The 16,530-nt window shown below is 64.0% G+C and overlaps 1 protein-coding gene across 5 annotated transcripts in view; it reads right to left on the bottom strand.

The window, feature by feature from the left end:
• The window catches only part of RNF213 (ring finger protein 213), a 77,614-nt gene extending 61,599 nt beyond the window's left edge, over positions 1-16,015 (bottom strand). The window contains exons 1-12 of one of the 5 annotated variants that reach the window (XM_059671463.1): positions 15,722-16,015; positions 11,346-11,431; positions 10,956-11,279; positions 7,751-8,191; positions 7,076-7,222; positions 6,461-6,618; positions 5,779-5,937; positions 5,336-5,541; positions 3,995-4,287; positions 3,128-3,384; positions 2,327-2,524; positions 601-826 (exon numbers count right to left, since the gene is read on the bottom strand). In XM_059671463.1, coding sequence (XP_059527446.1) covers positions 601-826; positions 2,327-2,524; positions 3,128-3,384; positions 3,995-4,287; positions 5,336-5,541; positions 5,779-5,937; positions 6,461-6,618; positions 7,076-7,222; positions 7,751-8,191; positions 10,956-11,279; positions 11,346-11,431; positions 15,722-15,809 — 2,583 coding nt within the window. In that variant the 5' untranslated portion in view covers positions 15,810-16,015. Of the gene's footprint in view, positions 1-600; positions 827-2,326; positions 2,525-3,127; positions 3,385-3,994; positions 4,288-5,335; positions 5,542-5,778; positions 5,938-6,460; positions 6,619-7,075; positions 7,223-7,750; positions 8,192-10,955; positions 11,432-15,721 lie in introns of all 5 variants that reach the window. The other 4 variants (XM_059671466.1, XM_059671465.1, XM_059671462.1 and 1 more) reach the window with 4 other exon arrangements.
• Between the last annotated feature and the right edge of the window lie 515 nt (positions 16,016-16,530).

The raw sequence follows: 16,530 nt of genomic DNA, 5'->3' as shown, positions 1-16,530 counted from the left end.
CTGGCGCAGACATAACCAAGGGACAGCGAGGGTTTTACTGAAACGGAAGAAACAGGGAGCTTCCCAGGGCAGTTTCTTTCTTTAAAAAAAATATTTTTTTACTGACTTTTACAGAGAAGGAGGGAGGGAGAGACAGAAACACCGATGAGAGAGAAACATCAACCAGCTGCCTCCTGCACGCCCCCTACTGGGGACTGAGCCCACAACCAAGGTACATGCCCCTGACGGGAATCGAACCCAGGACTCCTCAGTCCGCAGGCCAATGCTCTATCCAATGAGCCAAAGGGATTAGATTCTTCCTTTTTTTAAAAAAAAATTTCAGAGAGAGGAAGAGAGAGAGAGAGAGAGAGAGAGAGAGAGAGAGAGAGAGAGAGGAAGAGACCCACTGGGGATTGAGCCCGCAACCTGGGCCGGTGCCCTGAGCAGGAGCAGAACCATGACCTCCTGGTTCACGGGTCGAGGTTCAACCCGAGCCACGCCGCCGGGCACAGTGCACTGGAAGGAGCCCCCGTGGTTTCCCGGGAGGAGGGAGCGGGGCTCTGCACGCTAACGGGCTGGGCGCCCCTGCTCCGCGAGCCCTTGGCGCCACAGGCCACAGACCTCCAGGTCTCGGACGTGGGCGTCCTTGAGTCCTTGCAGCCGGTAGCAGGTGCCCTGCAGACAGTCCAGGACGCGCGCCGGAAAGCGAGTCAGGTGGTCGGTGAACTCCTGCAGGTAGGCGGCCAGGCTGCCCAGCGGCAGCAGGCTGAACCAGGACCGGAACAGGGCTTCGTCCGCATCCAGCAGGTGCTTCTTCCCCACCATGAACTGGAGCAAGCGCTCCTTTCTGTGGAGGGAGGGCAGGGCGGGGAGGGCGCTGAGGGCCACGCAGACCTGGACGAAGCATCGAGGAAGCTCGGGTTTTAAAAGTGGCCCTGCCGCCTGGCTCAGGGGCTGAGCGTCGACCTGGGAACCAGGAGGTCAGGGCACAGGCCCGATCGTGGGGGGCGCGCAGGAGGCAGCCGATCCAGGATTCTCTCTCATCATTGATGTTTCTCTCTCCCTCTCCCTTCCTCTCTGAAGTCAATAAAAATACATTTAAATAAATAAAAATAATGTCGGTGCTAAGAGGTGGATTGAATGAAAAGGAAACAATAACATTAAGGATTCACCCACCTGGATGCACCTTGAAAACAGGGTGCAGAGTGAAATCAGCCTGACACCAAGGGACACCCCTGTGTGGCCCCCCTGGCAGGAGTACCTGGCTGGTCCCACCCACGGGGACAGGAAGCAGGAGGCATGGGGGGCAAGGGGGGGCAGTGAGTGCTTCACAGGGACGGAGTGTCCGTTGGGCAAGGCTCGGGGTGTCCCGTGAGTGTGCTTAATGCCGCTGAGCTGTGCACGGACACGGTGACCTGGTAAATCCTAGGTTATGCATGTTTCACAACAAAAACACTAAGAAGGCAGCACTGCTTCTAGCTCTTCTGAGAGATGGTTGATAGGTACCACTGCGTCCCTGGAAGGGGTAGCAGGGTGTGGATTGTTGCATCGTGTCTCCCAGGCCTGTGGTCACTCCCTTTCGGCAGCGAGCTTCTGAGATCCACTCCCTCCTGCCACGCAGCCCCGCTGATGAGTCCCGCTGTGCAGCCCCCGGGACCGCCTGACAGCTGGAGTCTGCACCTCTGACCAACAGCCGCCCTCCCCCACCCCAGCCCTTTTGGATTCCATGGATGAGTGGGATCAGACAGCCTTTGTGCCGCTCTGACTCATCTCACTTGGCTTCACGCCCTGAGGTTTCATCCAGGTTGTAGCAAACGGCAGGACGGCCTTTCGGGGCTGAATAACGTTCCGTTTCCTATTGACACCACGGCCTCCTGCCCCACCCATCCCTTAACAGCCACGCGGGGCCTGCTCCCCACGACGCACCGGACGCTATTCCCTCCCTATAAGCCCGGAGGCCGGGCCCCTCGGTTGGGGGGGGGGGGGTGCACTTGGAACAGTTTCTCGGCAAAAGGCAGTGCCAGCGGGGCCGCTAGGCAACGGGCGCCTGCATCCATGTTCTTGTCCTTCGTCTGCCTTCGAGTTTCCTTTGACTTTGACTCAGTGTTTGCGCTTAAACGGGCTTCGCCGTCTGCCCTGTATACTGCGCTCCCCGGCCTCCTCTGAGAGCCGCTCCTGCGCGCCCCGAAGGTGCGGGCGGCGTTGGGGTGTCCCCTGCGCATCGCATGTCTCACACTCTCTAACAGAGCCGTTTTATGAGGAGACGCATTGCTCGCTCCCTAGAAGCAGGACCACGTGCGCCAGGGAGGCCCGCCGAGACCACGCGGGGAGGGGAGCCCACACTTACTCATGTGCCCTTTTCTGCCGGAACTCCGAGAAGGAGATTCCCTCCAGGGCCGCCCAGACGTCCTCGGGCTGAGTCCCGGGCTGCCGGGACGGGGGGCGCAGCCCTGCGCAGAGGTGGAGCACGGGCAGGATGCCCACCCAGGAGCCCACGTCCAGCTCCATGCTCCTGCGGCACAGCCTCAGCAGGTACTCTCGCCACCTGGGAACGGGACACAGGCCCTGCCGTGAGCCAGGGCGCTGGCAGGCTCCCGTTGCCTGACGTCCCGGGGAAAGGCCAGCGCGCGCCCAGGGCGGGCAGGCCACTGAGAGTGGCTGATCCCCCAGGGAGAGAGGGCACCCTCAGCGTCACCCCCAACGCCGTGGGCACCGAATATCCCCCAGCAAACTCCCGATGGTGCCGCTTCCACTGGCGGCTGAGTGATCCCCACCAGGGCCCGGGCAGGCTGGCACGTGGGCCTGGGCGTCTAGCGTCAGTCTAAGTATAAAGCAAGTTTTTACACAGGAAGGGGCCCGGCCAGCGCGGCTCAGTGGCCGAGCGTGGACCTATGAACCAGGAAGTCACAGTTCGATTCTGGTCAGGGCACAGGCCCAGGTTACGGGCTCCATCCCCAGTGGGGGACATGCAGGAGGCAGCCGATCTATGATTCTCTCTCATTGATGTTTCTCTCTCTCCTTCTCCCTTCCTCTCTGAAATCAATAAAAAAAATATTTTTAAAAAGTGACTATAAAATCGTTTCTCTCTCTCTCTCTCTCTCTCTCTCACACACACACACACACACACACACACACACACACACGCTACCTCTGATGTGTTTCAAAGATGAAGCTGAGGTCGTCGAGGAGGTCGCGGGCGGAGCTGGTGCTGGCGCACAGGAGGTCACACAGGGCGCCCAGGTCGTGCCCCGAGAGCGGGAGCTCCAGCTCCTCAGCCACGTGCAGGGCGATCAGGCCCATCCTCAGCTTCCTCCTCACGGGGGCGTCCGGGGGCAGAGTGTCCTCGCGCCTCTCCAGGAACGGCGCCATGTGCTTCTGCAAACACTCCCACAGGTGCGCCCTCACCTGACGCAGGGGAAACGGACAGGGCCGTGGAGCCGAAGCCATCCGGGCTGCCCATCACTGCCCCGGGGTCCACCTCACCCGGCAGAGGCCATGGCCCGAGGGACAGGGACAGCTCTGTGATAGAGCAGCCCCTCTCTGGGCCCAGCTGCCCTGGATTTCCGGGAGCCACCCTGATAATGGGATCGGAGACCCCGGCACGGGGAAGGGGCTTTCCGGGAGGGCCTGGGTGCTCACAGTGGTTCAGCCTCATCTCAGATGTGGGCCCAGGTGTGTCTCAGAACTGCCTAGGCCCCACCCCAGTGCCCGGGGAGAGGCAGGAAGGAGGGCTCCAGGTGTGGAGGCCAGGTGAGGGGTGTGGCCGGATGGGTGTGGCCAGTGGGGGGGGGTCAGGTGGGTGGGGCCAGTGGGGGTGGGGCCAGCAGTGGGAGAAGGAAGACAATGGCAAGAACAAAGGATTCCCAAGAGGAAGTATTCGGAGAAAAGGGGCAGAAGCTCCCCCCACTTCCCTCATCCGCACCTGCCCACGGCACCCCGGGTCCCCTGGCCACTAGGAGGTGGGTGACGCTGCTGCTAGAAGATGGAGGAGGGAGTGGCAGCGCCCCAGCCGTACCTGCTCCTTGGGGTAGTTCAGGGAGGTCCAGGGCTGCGCCCGCGCCTCATAGACCATGGGCTCGCTGACCACGGAGAAGAACTGGCGGAACTGCGTGAAGAAGCTGCTCAGGTTGGCGGCGCTCCAGGGCTGCAGGACGCTGAGGACGCGGTCTAGCATGACGGAGGCCGCCAGCTGCTTCCCTTTCACGTTCTTCTTCATCTGGTCCACGAAATGGCTCAGAAAGTAATCCCTGATTTCCCGGAGCTTCCCATCGGGCCACTTGCAAATAATGTCGTCATACTGGTGCCAGTCTAGGGAGCGGGGGCAGGAGCAGCAGAGTGAGCCCAGAGGGGAGGGAGGACATGCCGAGGGCTGGCCGGGCGGTGCCCCTCGCAGGCAAGCGGCCGGGGCTGCCCGCGGGGAGCCGGCTGGGTTGGGGACAGGCATGCGGACGCCGCGAGACGGAGGCCACGCCGTCCGGGCCTGGCCGCACAGGGTGTGCCGCGGCAAGCTCGATGGCTCACAGACCGGCACCCGAGCCCCTAGGAAAACGCTCGCTCGGGGGTAACCCTTTTACACTGGAACGGCGCCACTCAGCAGCCTCCGGGGCACGAGATGCCCACCCCATGAAGGACGGTACAGGCGACAAGGCAGACAGAGCCCTCGGCCCGGGCTGACAGGCACACTCACGCACACACGCAGACACACGCACTCGACTGCATGTGGTGAGTATAAAACACGGCAAAGAAACACGGAAGGCAGTTAACGATACAAACCAGAAAATGGTCTGGTCGGCGTGGCTCAGGTTGAGCATCAGGGCACTTAGCCCACAGTGTGGGGCATGCAGGAGGCAGCGGTCAATGATTCTCTCTCATCATTGGCGTTTCTCTCTCTCTCTTTCTCTCTCTCTCTCCCCCCCCTTCCTCTCTGAAATCAATAAAAATATATTTTAAAAAGTAAGAAAAAGACGACAAAACAGACAATAAGAAATGAAGAGCAAGAAGAGTGGCCGAGAGCGACCACACGGTGGGGCGGCAGGCGGGGCTCTCCACGCTCCTCGCCACGCTCACTCCCAGCGCCCTGTGGACATCTCCCTGAAGGGCCGCCCTTCCTGCCCCTGTCGCCCCCACTCCTGCGCCTCCCGCCCAGCCCCTCGCTCAACAGCTGCCTCTCCTCTCCTCCCTTCACGACAAATCCCTCCCTCGCTTCCTCTCCTACGTGAGCGCTCAAGTTACACTGATGGAAACTCGCTTCCAAACTCAGGTTTGTAGATGGCGTGGGGGGGGGCCCGCTGAGCAGAGACCCAGCCGGGAGCCCCTGCCCTCGGAGGCCGGTGCCTGCGGCCGCCCCGGGACGCACCTCCGGAGCCCAGCAGCGCCGACCGCAGGTGCAGGCAGCGGTTGACGTGCTGCTTGCTCTCCTTGTCCTGCTGCTTGTAGATGAACTCGTACAGCGTGGCCTCCTTGCCCTTCACGACCACGTACTTGTAGGGCGCAGGCCGGTCCAGCAGCTGCTTGGGCAGCACGGCACTGCCTTCCACGAGGACCCCGTGCGAGTCCAGGATTCTGAGAACAGAGGGGACACCGCCTGGTCATCGGGAAAGCCTCCCGGAAGTCTTCGTTCTTCTGAAACTCGGTGTGGAGCGCAGGCGAGAGCTACGCCTAGACGCCAGCTGGCCCCCAGACGGGACTGCCGGGCGGCAGCAGGGCCTGGGGACGCAGGGCAAGCGCGTCGAGGGGAAGAGCTGCTCGAAACGAATGCCACCAACTTCGCTAACAAGCACTTCACAGATGGACACTCACTTGGCGACGTGCAGCTCGCACACGTTGAGGCTCCATCCTGGCGTCCCCAGCTCTTCTCCACCCCGGATGAACAGCCGGTGCTGGTCGGGGTCGAAGTTGAAGTCCTTGGAGAGGATGGCGTGGAAGAACACCGTGACGCCCTCGCCGGGGCTCAGGGGGCTGCAGGGGAGCCGCCAGGAAGCACATTACACCGACTGTCTATCCAGCACGTACATGCAAAGCACGCATGCACACATGTGCACAATACATGAGCGCACGTGCACAAACACGCACGTGTGCTTGCATACTCATATGTGCACAAACATGCACACATGTGCACACCCATGCACACATGGACCTGTATTTCTTCTCCTGCATTAACACGCACCCAGCAAAACTCAAGTGCATCGACACTTGAGACCTACCGCCCGCAGGTGGGTCCTCTCGCCGCCCCTCCACGGGGTGGGAGGTGGGTGCAGGACAGGGGGCACTGCCCGGGAAGTGCTGTGGGGTGGCGGGGGCTGGCTAGCGCTCGGACATCGCAGCCTCCTTCCTGAGGCCAGGCCCGAGCTGCCTCTGGGCCCCGGGGACGCCCCGCCTTCCCTGGAGCCTGGGGACGCCTGTGGGGCGGGTGAGCACTGGGCCTGCCTCCCGGGAGCGGGCACCTCGCAGCCCCCACGGGCCACTGCACCGGGCGCCCTACCTGCTCGGCACCTCCTGCGTGTCGGCTTTCAGCTCCTTCTGGCCCCCCTCGCCCTTCGGGGTGGCCGCGTCGCCCCTGTGGCCCCGGTCGGGCTTCTTCACGTTTCCCGGCTTGGCTTTCTCCCCAGAAACGGCAGCCTTGCCTTTGGGTTCAGCTTCCTGGGACAAGGAACCAGCCCCCACCTTGAACACCAGCCTCCAAGGTTGCCCGCGCGGGTCTGGGCGCCCCCACCACGGCCTCTCCCCGCATTGCTCGGGGGCTCCGGCTTCCTGCTGGTCCCTCGGGCCCTGCCCCTGCCATTCCCTCTGCTGGAGACACGGCCCCCAGCTCCCCGGGGCCTGCCTCTCGCCCCACCCAGGCGACCACAGAAACCCCTCGTGGGCGAGGCCTTCCCGGCCATGGCCCCTGGGCGCCACCCGCTGCCCTCAGCCCTCGCCCCTTCCCCACACCGTCTCTCTCCTCTAGAGAGAGGGCTCCGAGGCCTGGCGGGCACTCCCGCTCCAGCCGGCACCTACGGGTGAGTAACCGAACGAAAGAGGAGCGGTGGCAGGACCGGCCAAAGGAGCGGCTGTGGGACAGACCGCCGGCCGCGCCTCCCACAGAACAAGCCCTCACCTGGCCGTGCTCGGGGGCGGCAGGGGCGCTGGCAGGGGCGCCGGGCGGCTTCGCTTTCTGCTTCGCTTTCTCCTTCGGTTTCTGCGTCTCACTCTGGACCTCAGTCCCCTCCGCTGGCTCCACCAGCTCGGCTGCCGCATCAGTCGCCTGGAAGAAATGAAGACCAAACATCAGGGCCAAGAGGGCCACATGGACAGGGAGACGGACTCCACGGCGTGAGGGTCAGCATCGCTTCCAGCTGGGTGACAGCGGGGCCGGGGGCCAGGTGACGGGGTTGAGGGCTCAGGGCCAGGGGCTGGTGACGGCCAGGGGCTGGTGACGGCCAGGGGCCGGGTGACAATGAGGCCAGGGGCTCAGTGATGGGGGCTGGGTGACGGGGTCGGGGGCTCAGGGCCAAGGGCTGGGTGATGGGGGCTCGGGGGCGGGGCTGGGGGCTGGGTGACGGGGTCAGGGGCCCAGGACACAGGGCAGCCTCTCCCACGCCCGTTCCCAGGAGCGAGCCCCAGAAGAGGGGGCTGGGTGACGGGGTCAGGGGCCCAGGGCACAGGGCAGCCTCTCCCACGCCCGTTCCCAGGAGCGAGCCCCAGAAGAGGACGCCCCGCCCAGACCAAGGGGCGACCTTGGCGCCACACTGCACAGCCAGGCCCCCTTGGTCCTCGTCTCCCCACAACTCACCCCGGAAGCGGGGGGCGCGGCCTGCTGCCCCATGGCGGGCGGCTCATTCCTGGGCTCCGAGGGGTCCCCCTGCGGCGTGGGCGGCGGGAGCTCCTGGGCAGCGTCCTCCTTCCCACTGGCGGAGGCGGGGGGCCCGGCCCTCTCCTGGTCCTTCCCTCCTGGGGGGGCACCTCCTGGGGTCTGGTCCTGGGGTGCTGTGCTGTCTGGAGACCCTCCTGCCGAGGCGGCCCCAGCGGCCCGGCCCTGCGGACGCCCTCCGCCCAGCGGCTGGCTGGGGGGCCCGCCCTGCTGAGCGGGGCTCTGGGGCGGGGCTGCGTCCTGGACCCCAGGGTCCGCCAGCGATTGGAGGCTACCAGGCGTGGAGGGGGAGGCGGGCAGGGACTCCAGCCCTTTGGAAAGGGACGCCTTTCGGTTCTTTTTATTCTGCTTCTTCCTTTTGTTCTAGACAGAAAGAGAGACGCTGGTTTCACTTCCCAGGCGCACTCCACACTCACCACCTTCCCTCCAAGTCCTCTCAGCTGCTCACGAACATCAAGCTTAGCTCGATCGGCACCTGACACCCGAGGGACCTGCCATCTCTTTTTTAAAACCCAGAACTTAAATATGCACACACATCTGTATCCATTTCAGAGAGGAAGGGAGAGCAAGAGAGAGAGAAACATCAGTGGTGAGAGAATCATGGATGGGCTGCCTCCTGCACGCCCCATACTGGGGATCGAGCCCACAACCCAGGCCTGTGTCCTGACCGGGAATCGAACCATCATAGGACGGCGCTTAACCACCGAGCCGTGCCAGCCGGGCACCTGCCATCTCTTTATCTTGGGAAGAATGACGCTGAGACAAAAGAGGACGGGGGTGGTGGACAGTGGGCCCAAGCGCAGCCGACCTCATGGGGCCTCCTGGGGGGGCAGCCCCGCCAGGCCGGCGCGGGGCCGTCAGCGAGCAGGTCCACGCTGCGGGACTCTCTCGTGTGGAGCGTATGCTGTGCAGGAAATCGAAACGGAGAAGAGGCTGGGGCTGGTGAGCAGGCAGAGTGGCCCCCCACCGGCCCGGGCACACGGCGCCCCCAGGAGGCCCTGCGCGGGGCGAAGAGTCCCCAGCTACGGAAGCAGGTGTGACAGGACCCTGTGGGGACGAGGCTCCGAGCTGAAAGCTGAGTAGTCCCTTCAGGACCAGTGACCCGTGACCCCGAAGGCCAGTCACCTGGGTTAGGGGGATGGGAGAACATGGGGTGCGTCTGTGCGTGGGGGTGGGGTGGCCTCGCTCTGGGTCAGCTCCTGGAATCGCCCAAGAACCCTGAGCAGGCCTCCTGCACGTCTGTCTACAATCACGAGCGCGACACACGGCCGCCCCAGGCAACCCTGAGGGCGGTTTCCAGGCTCCCCAGCTGCCACCTGCTTCATGTCACCACGCGCACATGCACACACATACACGCACACTCGCACGTGCACACGCACTCGCACGCACACACTTGCACGCGCGCACACTCACAAACACGACATGCCCGTTTGCTTGTCTCCTGTCCCCTCTAGAATGGAAGTCCGTGTGCTCTGCTCGCTGCCGTGTCCGGACCCAGGACGACCCCCGGCACACAGGCGCCCAGCGAGTCTGCGCATGAGGCCGCCACGTCTGCAGCAGCTCTGCCTCCGGGAAGGCCCCGCGCTTCCTCTCCCCGGGGCCGGGCCGCACCCTCAGCCCTCGGTCTGAGCTCAGGTCCTGCGGGGCTGGGCTCCTCTGGCTGCAGTTCCTCGTCGCCCTCTGACCTGCACTCTCTTATTCCCGCTGTACGTGCTTTCTGGGAGCTGCCGCAGGCCCTTCCAGAACCAGGTCGGACGTGCGGCTCTCAGCACACAGCGTGGGGGGAGGGGCGCACATCCAGGTGGCCCGGCACGCAACGTGCGCAGGGCTTGGGGCGGAGACCTAAACCTTCCCTTGACAAAAATCCAGTTTCACCATGGTTTCTATGTGTACGTCTTGTGTGTACATGTTCCTCATGATGTGTACACACAGGTATGTTTTCTAATGAGCGTGGTCTTCCATTGGACCATTCTGACTGTGGCGACTTCCCACAGGAGCCAGAAGTGCGCACAGTAGGAGCGCACGCCCGGACAGCGGCCACAGCGGGGTCATGGGGAGCTGGGGCGGCCGGGAGACCCGCCGGCTGAGCGGTGTTCGTGCCGAAGGGAAGGGGGGCATCGGTCTCACTTTCTCGCCCGCGTCTGTTACAAACGCCCTCCATGTGGGCTCCACGTGCAATAACAGCTTCCTTTTCAGTGAGGAGATTTTTGATGGAAGAGACAGGAGGGAGCCTCTGGGGGCTGGAATGTTCTCTAGATGGAGGGGGGTTACAAGGCTGAACACAGCTGTACACGGCTGCACATGGCTGTACACATGTCACATGGCTACACACAGCTGTGCATGCTGTACACAGCTGCACAGGGCGGCACAGGGCTGCACACAGCTGGATGCAGCTACACAGGTCTATACACGGCTGCACATGGCTGCATACATCTATCCATGTATACACACCACACAGTCTCACACAAACACACGCATCCCCAATACAACCCCCACACTCACACAGCACGTACATCCACCACACATGCACACCTACTCACATATGCACCCCCACCCCCCCCACACACTCACACACACATGGACCCCAAGCGCCTCCTGCGGCGGGTCCGCCCCAGCCACCAGGAGCACCCACCGAGGGCCAGAGAGGACACCTGCCCTAGGCCGAGGGGAGACTGCCCCCAGCCTCCTGAACCCGCCCGGGAGCTGCCCGCAGCCTGGCCTGGTCCCTGGCCCAGGAGCCCCTCGGGGCTGACGCTTGTTGGGAGGCAACCGCCTGCCGGGTATTTCCCGAGCGCCCGCCCTGACCCGGAGCGCGGAGGCACCTGGGGGTCGGCACCGTCAATGCCAAGAGGACAGAGGGGCGGGCACCCGGGGGCAGAGCACAGCCGCAGGCCCGGGCTGGTGGGAGGAAACGGCAGGCGGGACCCAGCAGACAGGGCCCCGGAGACCGCGCAGCGGCACGGGGAGGGCCGCTCTGCCACCCAGCCTGCAGGGCTGACGACGGGCGGGGCTGCGGGGGCAGCTCCGGGGCCGGTGCCGTGGGGACTCGGGCACCAGGGCCGGCAGCTGGGGAACCACGGCAGGAAGCGGCGGTGGCAGAACCAGGACGCCCGGGGCCAGCACTCACTTTTTGGCTTTTCCAGGACTGGGAGCTGGGCTGGGCCAGCTCTCCCTGCTGGTCACTGGAGTCCAGCGATGAGGAGGGGCCACTGTCCTCCTTCAGCTCCTGTCCGCTCTCCATCTCCCCCTCGGGGACCGATGTCGCCTGGGGGCCACCTTCCTCCTTCAGCTCCTGTCCACTCTCCCCCTCGGGGACCGATGTCGCCTGGGGGCCACCTTCCTCCTTCAGCTCCTGTCCGCTCTCCTCCCCCTCGGGGACCGACGTCGCCTGGGGGTCACCTTCCTCCTTCAGCTCCTGTCCGCTCTCCTCCCCCTCGGGGACCGATGTCGCCTGGGGGCCACCTTCCTCCTTCAGCTCCTGTCCGCTCTCCTTCTCCCCCTCAGGGACCGACGTCACCTGGGGGTCATCTTCCTCCTTCGGCTCCTGTCCGCTCTCCTTCTCCCCCTCGGGCACCGATGTCGCCTTCGGGTCGTTCTCAGAGTCTACAAGGCAGGGAAGCGAAGAGCCCATCACCCTCTGGAATATTCGTTTGAGCTGGTCTTTTTTTTTAATTCTCACCCGAGGATATTTTTCCATTGATTTTGGAGAGAGTGGAAGAGAGAGGGAAAGACAGAGGGAGACACATCGATGGGTTGCCTCCTGCACATGCCCGACCAGGGCCTGGGCCAGGGGGGATGGGGGGAGGGAGTGGGAGGAGCCTGCAACCAAGGTACGTGCCCTTGGCTGGAATCGAACCCGGAACCCTTCGGTCCGTAGGCCGACGCTCCGTTCACTGAGCCATGCCGGTCGGCGGCCCGGGCGCCCTGAAGGCGAGGGAAGGTGCCCCTCTGGAGGGACACTGACATGCGGGGAACCTGCATTGGCAAGGGGCCCGCATGGCACAGGATGAGGAGGGGACGCCATCCCTGGGAGCAATTACCAGAGCTGCAGGCCCGCGCCAGTCGGCATGATGGCCACCTGCAGGCCTTCCCGGTCGCCGACCCCACCCCGCACCCGTCTTCTGCTGGGGACGGAGCTTGCAGGGTGGCCTGTGCCGGGCCCACGGGGGGAGGGTCCCTGCTCTCCATGGGGGTTTGCTTCGCTAACCTGACTTCTATGGCTTTACTTATGGGACCAGCCAGGGAACCTGGGCGGGAGGAAACACCTTCCGTCCCTACAGCCGCTGCCCGCAGGCCCGACGTCAGGGGAACGCACGTGGCGTCCCAGGACAGCCTGACCCCCTACCCCCCTCACCACAGCAGCCGGCTCAGGCCCCAGTGTCCCCCCTCCCCGCCCTTGCGGCATTCTCAAGAAAATGCAGAAAGAAAAAAATAACACGGCCGGTGTGGTTCCGTGGTTGAGTGTCGACCAGGCACCAAGAGGTTGCCTGTTGGATTCCCAGTCAGGGTACAGGCCTGGTTGTGGGCTTGATCCCCAACAGGGGGCGTGCAGGAGTCAACCAATTGGTGTTTCTCTCAAATCAATAATAAAATATATTTTAAAAAAGAACGAAACGTGCCCTGACCGGTGTGGCTCAGTGGATAGAGCGTCGGCCTGCGGACTGAAGGGTTCCAGGTTCGATTCCGGTCAAGGGCATGTACCTTGGTTGCGGGCACATCCCCAGTGGGGAGTGTGCAGGAGGCAGCTGATGTTTCTCTCTCATCGATGGTTCTAACTCTCTGTCCCTCTCCCTTCCTCTGTGTACAAAATATCAATAAAATATATTTTAAAAAAATAAAATAAAATAAAAAAGAACGAAACGTATTGTCCAGAGCTTCACCATCCCCCAAAACCTTCCAGCACCAGAGTCCCCCTGGAAGTCCCACCTGAGTCCCCGGGGCACTGGCAGTGGGAACTTGGGGTGGGGAGGGGCCCCCTAACTCCCTGCCCCTCAAAATGCTGACTTGACTGGCATTTGAAGCCCTCCATTGAGGGCAGCCCAACATCACGCCTGGCAGAGCCCGCCATCTCCCTCCCCCACACCCCCCGCCTGGGGCAGCCTGAGACTCTGCCACACATTCCCCTTCCATGTGCCCTCCCCCCACCATCCCCCCCAGACCCCGAGGTCCTAGCAGGTCCCAGCCACCCGTCTGTGTCTGCGCAGGCGGATACCGCCCCCTCCACAGCGCTCCCCTCTTGCTTTCACTTTGTATTCTGGGAACAGCGAGTCAGGGCCAGGGGTAGGAAGCCAGGAGCCGGCAGACAGGAAGTCTGTGTGTTCCCGGGGTTGTGGCCCTGAGCCCTGGCCCGAAGGATGGGTGCTCAGGGGCCAGCAGAGCCAGGCAGGCCTCTTCCTTCAGGCACAGGTGTTTGGCCCTACTGTGCGCTCCCACGGACTGACCAGGACCAGCACTCACCACTCCCGACAGCAGGGGAAAGACACCCCCACCCCCACCCCCGCGCTTTCACCCTGCAAAAAGGTCAATGATGCTCAGCCGGCGCGGCTCAGGGGTTGAGCGTTGACCTATGAACCAGGAGGTCAGGGTTCAATTCCTGGTCTGGGCACATGCCCGGGTTGCAGGCTCGACCCCCAGTGCGGGGCGTGCAGGAGGCAGCTGATCACTGTCTCTCTCATCATGGATGTTTCTCTCTCCCTCTCCCTTCCTCTCTGAAATCAATAAAAACATACAAATAGTTTACAAAACAAAAGGCCTCTGTGCTCAGAGGGAGAAGAGGGTTAGGCCAGGGCTCTGCAGGGCGTGGCTATGCCCTGCCGGGCTGGGGCCCTGGGGTGGCCGCTGGCCTGGCCGGGAGGATGGCCGCTGGAGGGGGCAGGGTCTCACCCCAAGGATGTCTCTGCCCCGAGCATTATTTTAGGCCGATTACCTTCAGAACCAAAGACCCAGGGCGGGCTTTTTCCTCCCCCTGGACCGCCTACAGGGACTTGGACAGAGGGCCTGGTCCAGGCTGGAGTGGGGGGGCGGGTGTGCCAGCAGGGCCTGCACCACGTCCTGTCCGGGTCCCACCGTCTCTGCAGCCCCAGCAAACACCTGTCTGCCTTCCTGTGAATTGTCCTGCATGTGCCTGACGGGAATCGAACTGTGACCAGGTTCATAGGTCGACGCTCAACCCCTGAGCCACACGGGCCGGGCACGATCGGTTTCTATTTTGTTGAGTCTCTGAAGCACCAGAGGCCCCTGCCGTCCCAACGTCCCCATTCTGGTGGTCGAGGGGTGGGGAGCCCTGCGGGCGGAAGTCCCACTGGGACCCCAGGCGCTCAGCCTGGCCATGACTGGGCATCTGGACAGCGAGGAATCAAGGAGGGAGCGGACACTCGCCGACCACCTAGGGCCACTGGTCTGTGACCCTCAGAGCTTCTCCCCAGGGGTGAGGCCCAGAAGCAAATCAAAAGAACAAAATGCACAACATGAAGCGCTCTCCCCCCCACCCCCCGCCCTCGAGCCCCAGCACAGTGTCTGCTACCTGCGCACCCGACACCAACGCCCCACACCCCGCAGGGCACATCCTTGGAGGTCACTGGGCAAGAGCAGGGAGGCCTGGGACTGCGGCGTCTGCCCACTATGCACACACACACATGCACATGCACACAGGTGCACACACATGCTCATCCCACACGTGCACATTCACTCAGGTGCACACATATGCACACACAGCGGTGTGCTTACAAAATACACGGGCCCCACGGACCTTCTTTGAGGCCCACAGCAGTTGTCTATTGAGCACCTACTGTGCGCCAGGCACCGCCAGGGACCTGGGGTACAGCAGCGGCCAAAACAGCAAGTCTCCCCTGAAGCCACAGGACAGACAGAGGAGACAGAGGAAGTGCGGGCCCCAGTGGGTGGGGCGCTTGGGGAGGAGACAGCGGAGAAAAGGCCGGAGGGAGGGAGGTGTGTCCAGGCATAGGAACAGCCAGGGTCCTGGGGTCAGAGCCAGCATGTGTCCCAGGAAGGCCAGGAGGCCATTGGGCGGGGGAGGGGCTGCAGGGGAGGAGGTCAGAGGGCACCGGAGGGGCATTCAGGCAGGACGTGCGGCTTTTACTCTGGGAGGCATGGCAGGAGCAGGGGGGCGGGGGGAGATACCACCTGGGCAGGCTCTGCCCACGCAGCCAGCGGGTCCTGGGAACAGATGTGGGGTGTGCGGGAGGGAAGGCGGGGAGGTCGGTGCTGGGGGTTGGGCCCGAGGCCCTGGAGAGGTGGGTGGGTTGCCGGGCTCAGGGCAGGTAGGAGGCCTGAGGGATGGGTTGGGGGTGGGTAGGAGCTGGGCTTCAGAAACAGGAAATGGAGAGGCTCCTCAGACACTGGGTGGGGGGCCCCAGCGGCTGTCTAGGTGACGGCTCTGGGCCAGGAGGGCTGACCCGGTGCTGCCAGGACATGAGAAGCCACGGAGCGGGCGAGGGCCCCGCGGAGCAGACGACAGCCCAAGGGGAGGAGGCATCAGGATGCGGAGTGGAAAGTCGGCGGGTGAGACCCACTTGCCGCGCTATGACACCCTGAGGCTCCGCCGGCCACCCTCGCCAGGCGACCCCTCGCCCAGCCCTGTGCCTGGGCTCCCACGTCCATGCAGCTCCTCCCAACACCCCATCCCGAGCTCAGCCACACTCCCACTCCCAAGGGGCGGGAGCCTCACACTCTCCCTAAGGAAGGAGATGGAATTCTAACGAGGCGCCGGCGCCGCCAGCAGAAGCGGGGAGCTGCTCGGGAAGTGCTTCTGGCAAGCGAGCTTCCCCGTGGCCCCGGAGGCGCTGCCGGCCGCCCACTGGCCTCAGTTTCCACTCCCAGGAAAGGAGGCAGGTCCAGGCCGGCGCCGCCCCCCCACCGCACCCCCAGCCTTACCGGGAGCGGGGGGCAGCCTGCGCCCACACTCGCAGCAGAACTTGGGAGCGTCCTCTTTGGAGACATGGCCGCAGGAAGGACACTCCATGCCGCCGGCGCCTGCGGAGCTGGAAGCGCGAGTCGAGGAAGCGCTGCCTTTATTCCCAGCCGCCGGTCACGTGACCACTGTCCGCTTCAGTTTCATTTTCTGGAAAGTGAAATTGCAAACAGCTCAGAAGGTCCCAGCTTCGTGGAAACCCAGCTGAGCCCCTCCCCTGCAGCTCACAGCCTGGCCTCCCACCGTCCCCCACTCCGGGTCCCTGCTGTCCCCCCACCCCCCACCTCGGCTTAGGCACCCACTTCCTTTGCTGCTGCCCCACCCCTGCGCGCCCCTCCCCAGCCCGGCTCTGAGCTCTCCATCCCTCAGAGGCTGAGGTTGCCCCGCCCGCCTGAGGCTGCGACTGGGGCCGGGGGCTGAGGAGGGGCGGGTGGAAGCAGGGAGGGCCCCCGGAGGGCACAGCACATGCAAAGCCCCCGGAGTTGTGGGCGAGGTGCCTGCTGCGTGCCCAGGGCAAGGTGCTAACAAGACAAAAGCCCTGGCTCCCAGGTGAGGAGGCTCAGGTGAGGCATCCAGACGGAGCCCACAGACAGGACAGCCCCGGGGACGGGAGAGCTGGCCGCAGGGACGGCTGCGCAGGGCTGCTGGGCCCCAGCCAGGGGCCTGCTGACGGGCAGGGGTCGCCACCTACGAAGCCGATCTCCTGTCTGACCGCTGCCTGGGAACGCCCACTGCGGGGGGGGTGGGGGGGGGAGAGCGTGGACGCGCGGGC

The sequence above is a fragment of the Myotis daubentonii genome, chromosome 16 (genome assembly GCF_963259705.1).
Source record: "Myotis daubentonii chromosome 16, mMyoDau2.1, whole genome shotgun sequence".
NCBI lineage: Eukaryota > Metazoa > Chordata > Mammalia > Chiroptera > Vespertilionidae > Myotis > Myotis daubentonii.
This window is presented reverse-complemented; position numbering and strand designations above follow the sequence as displayed.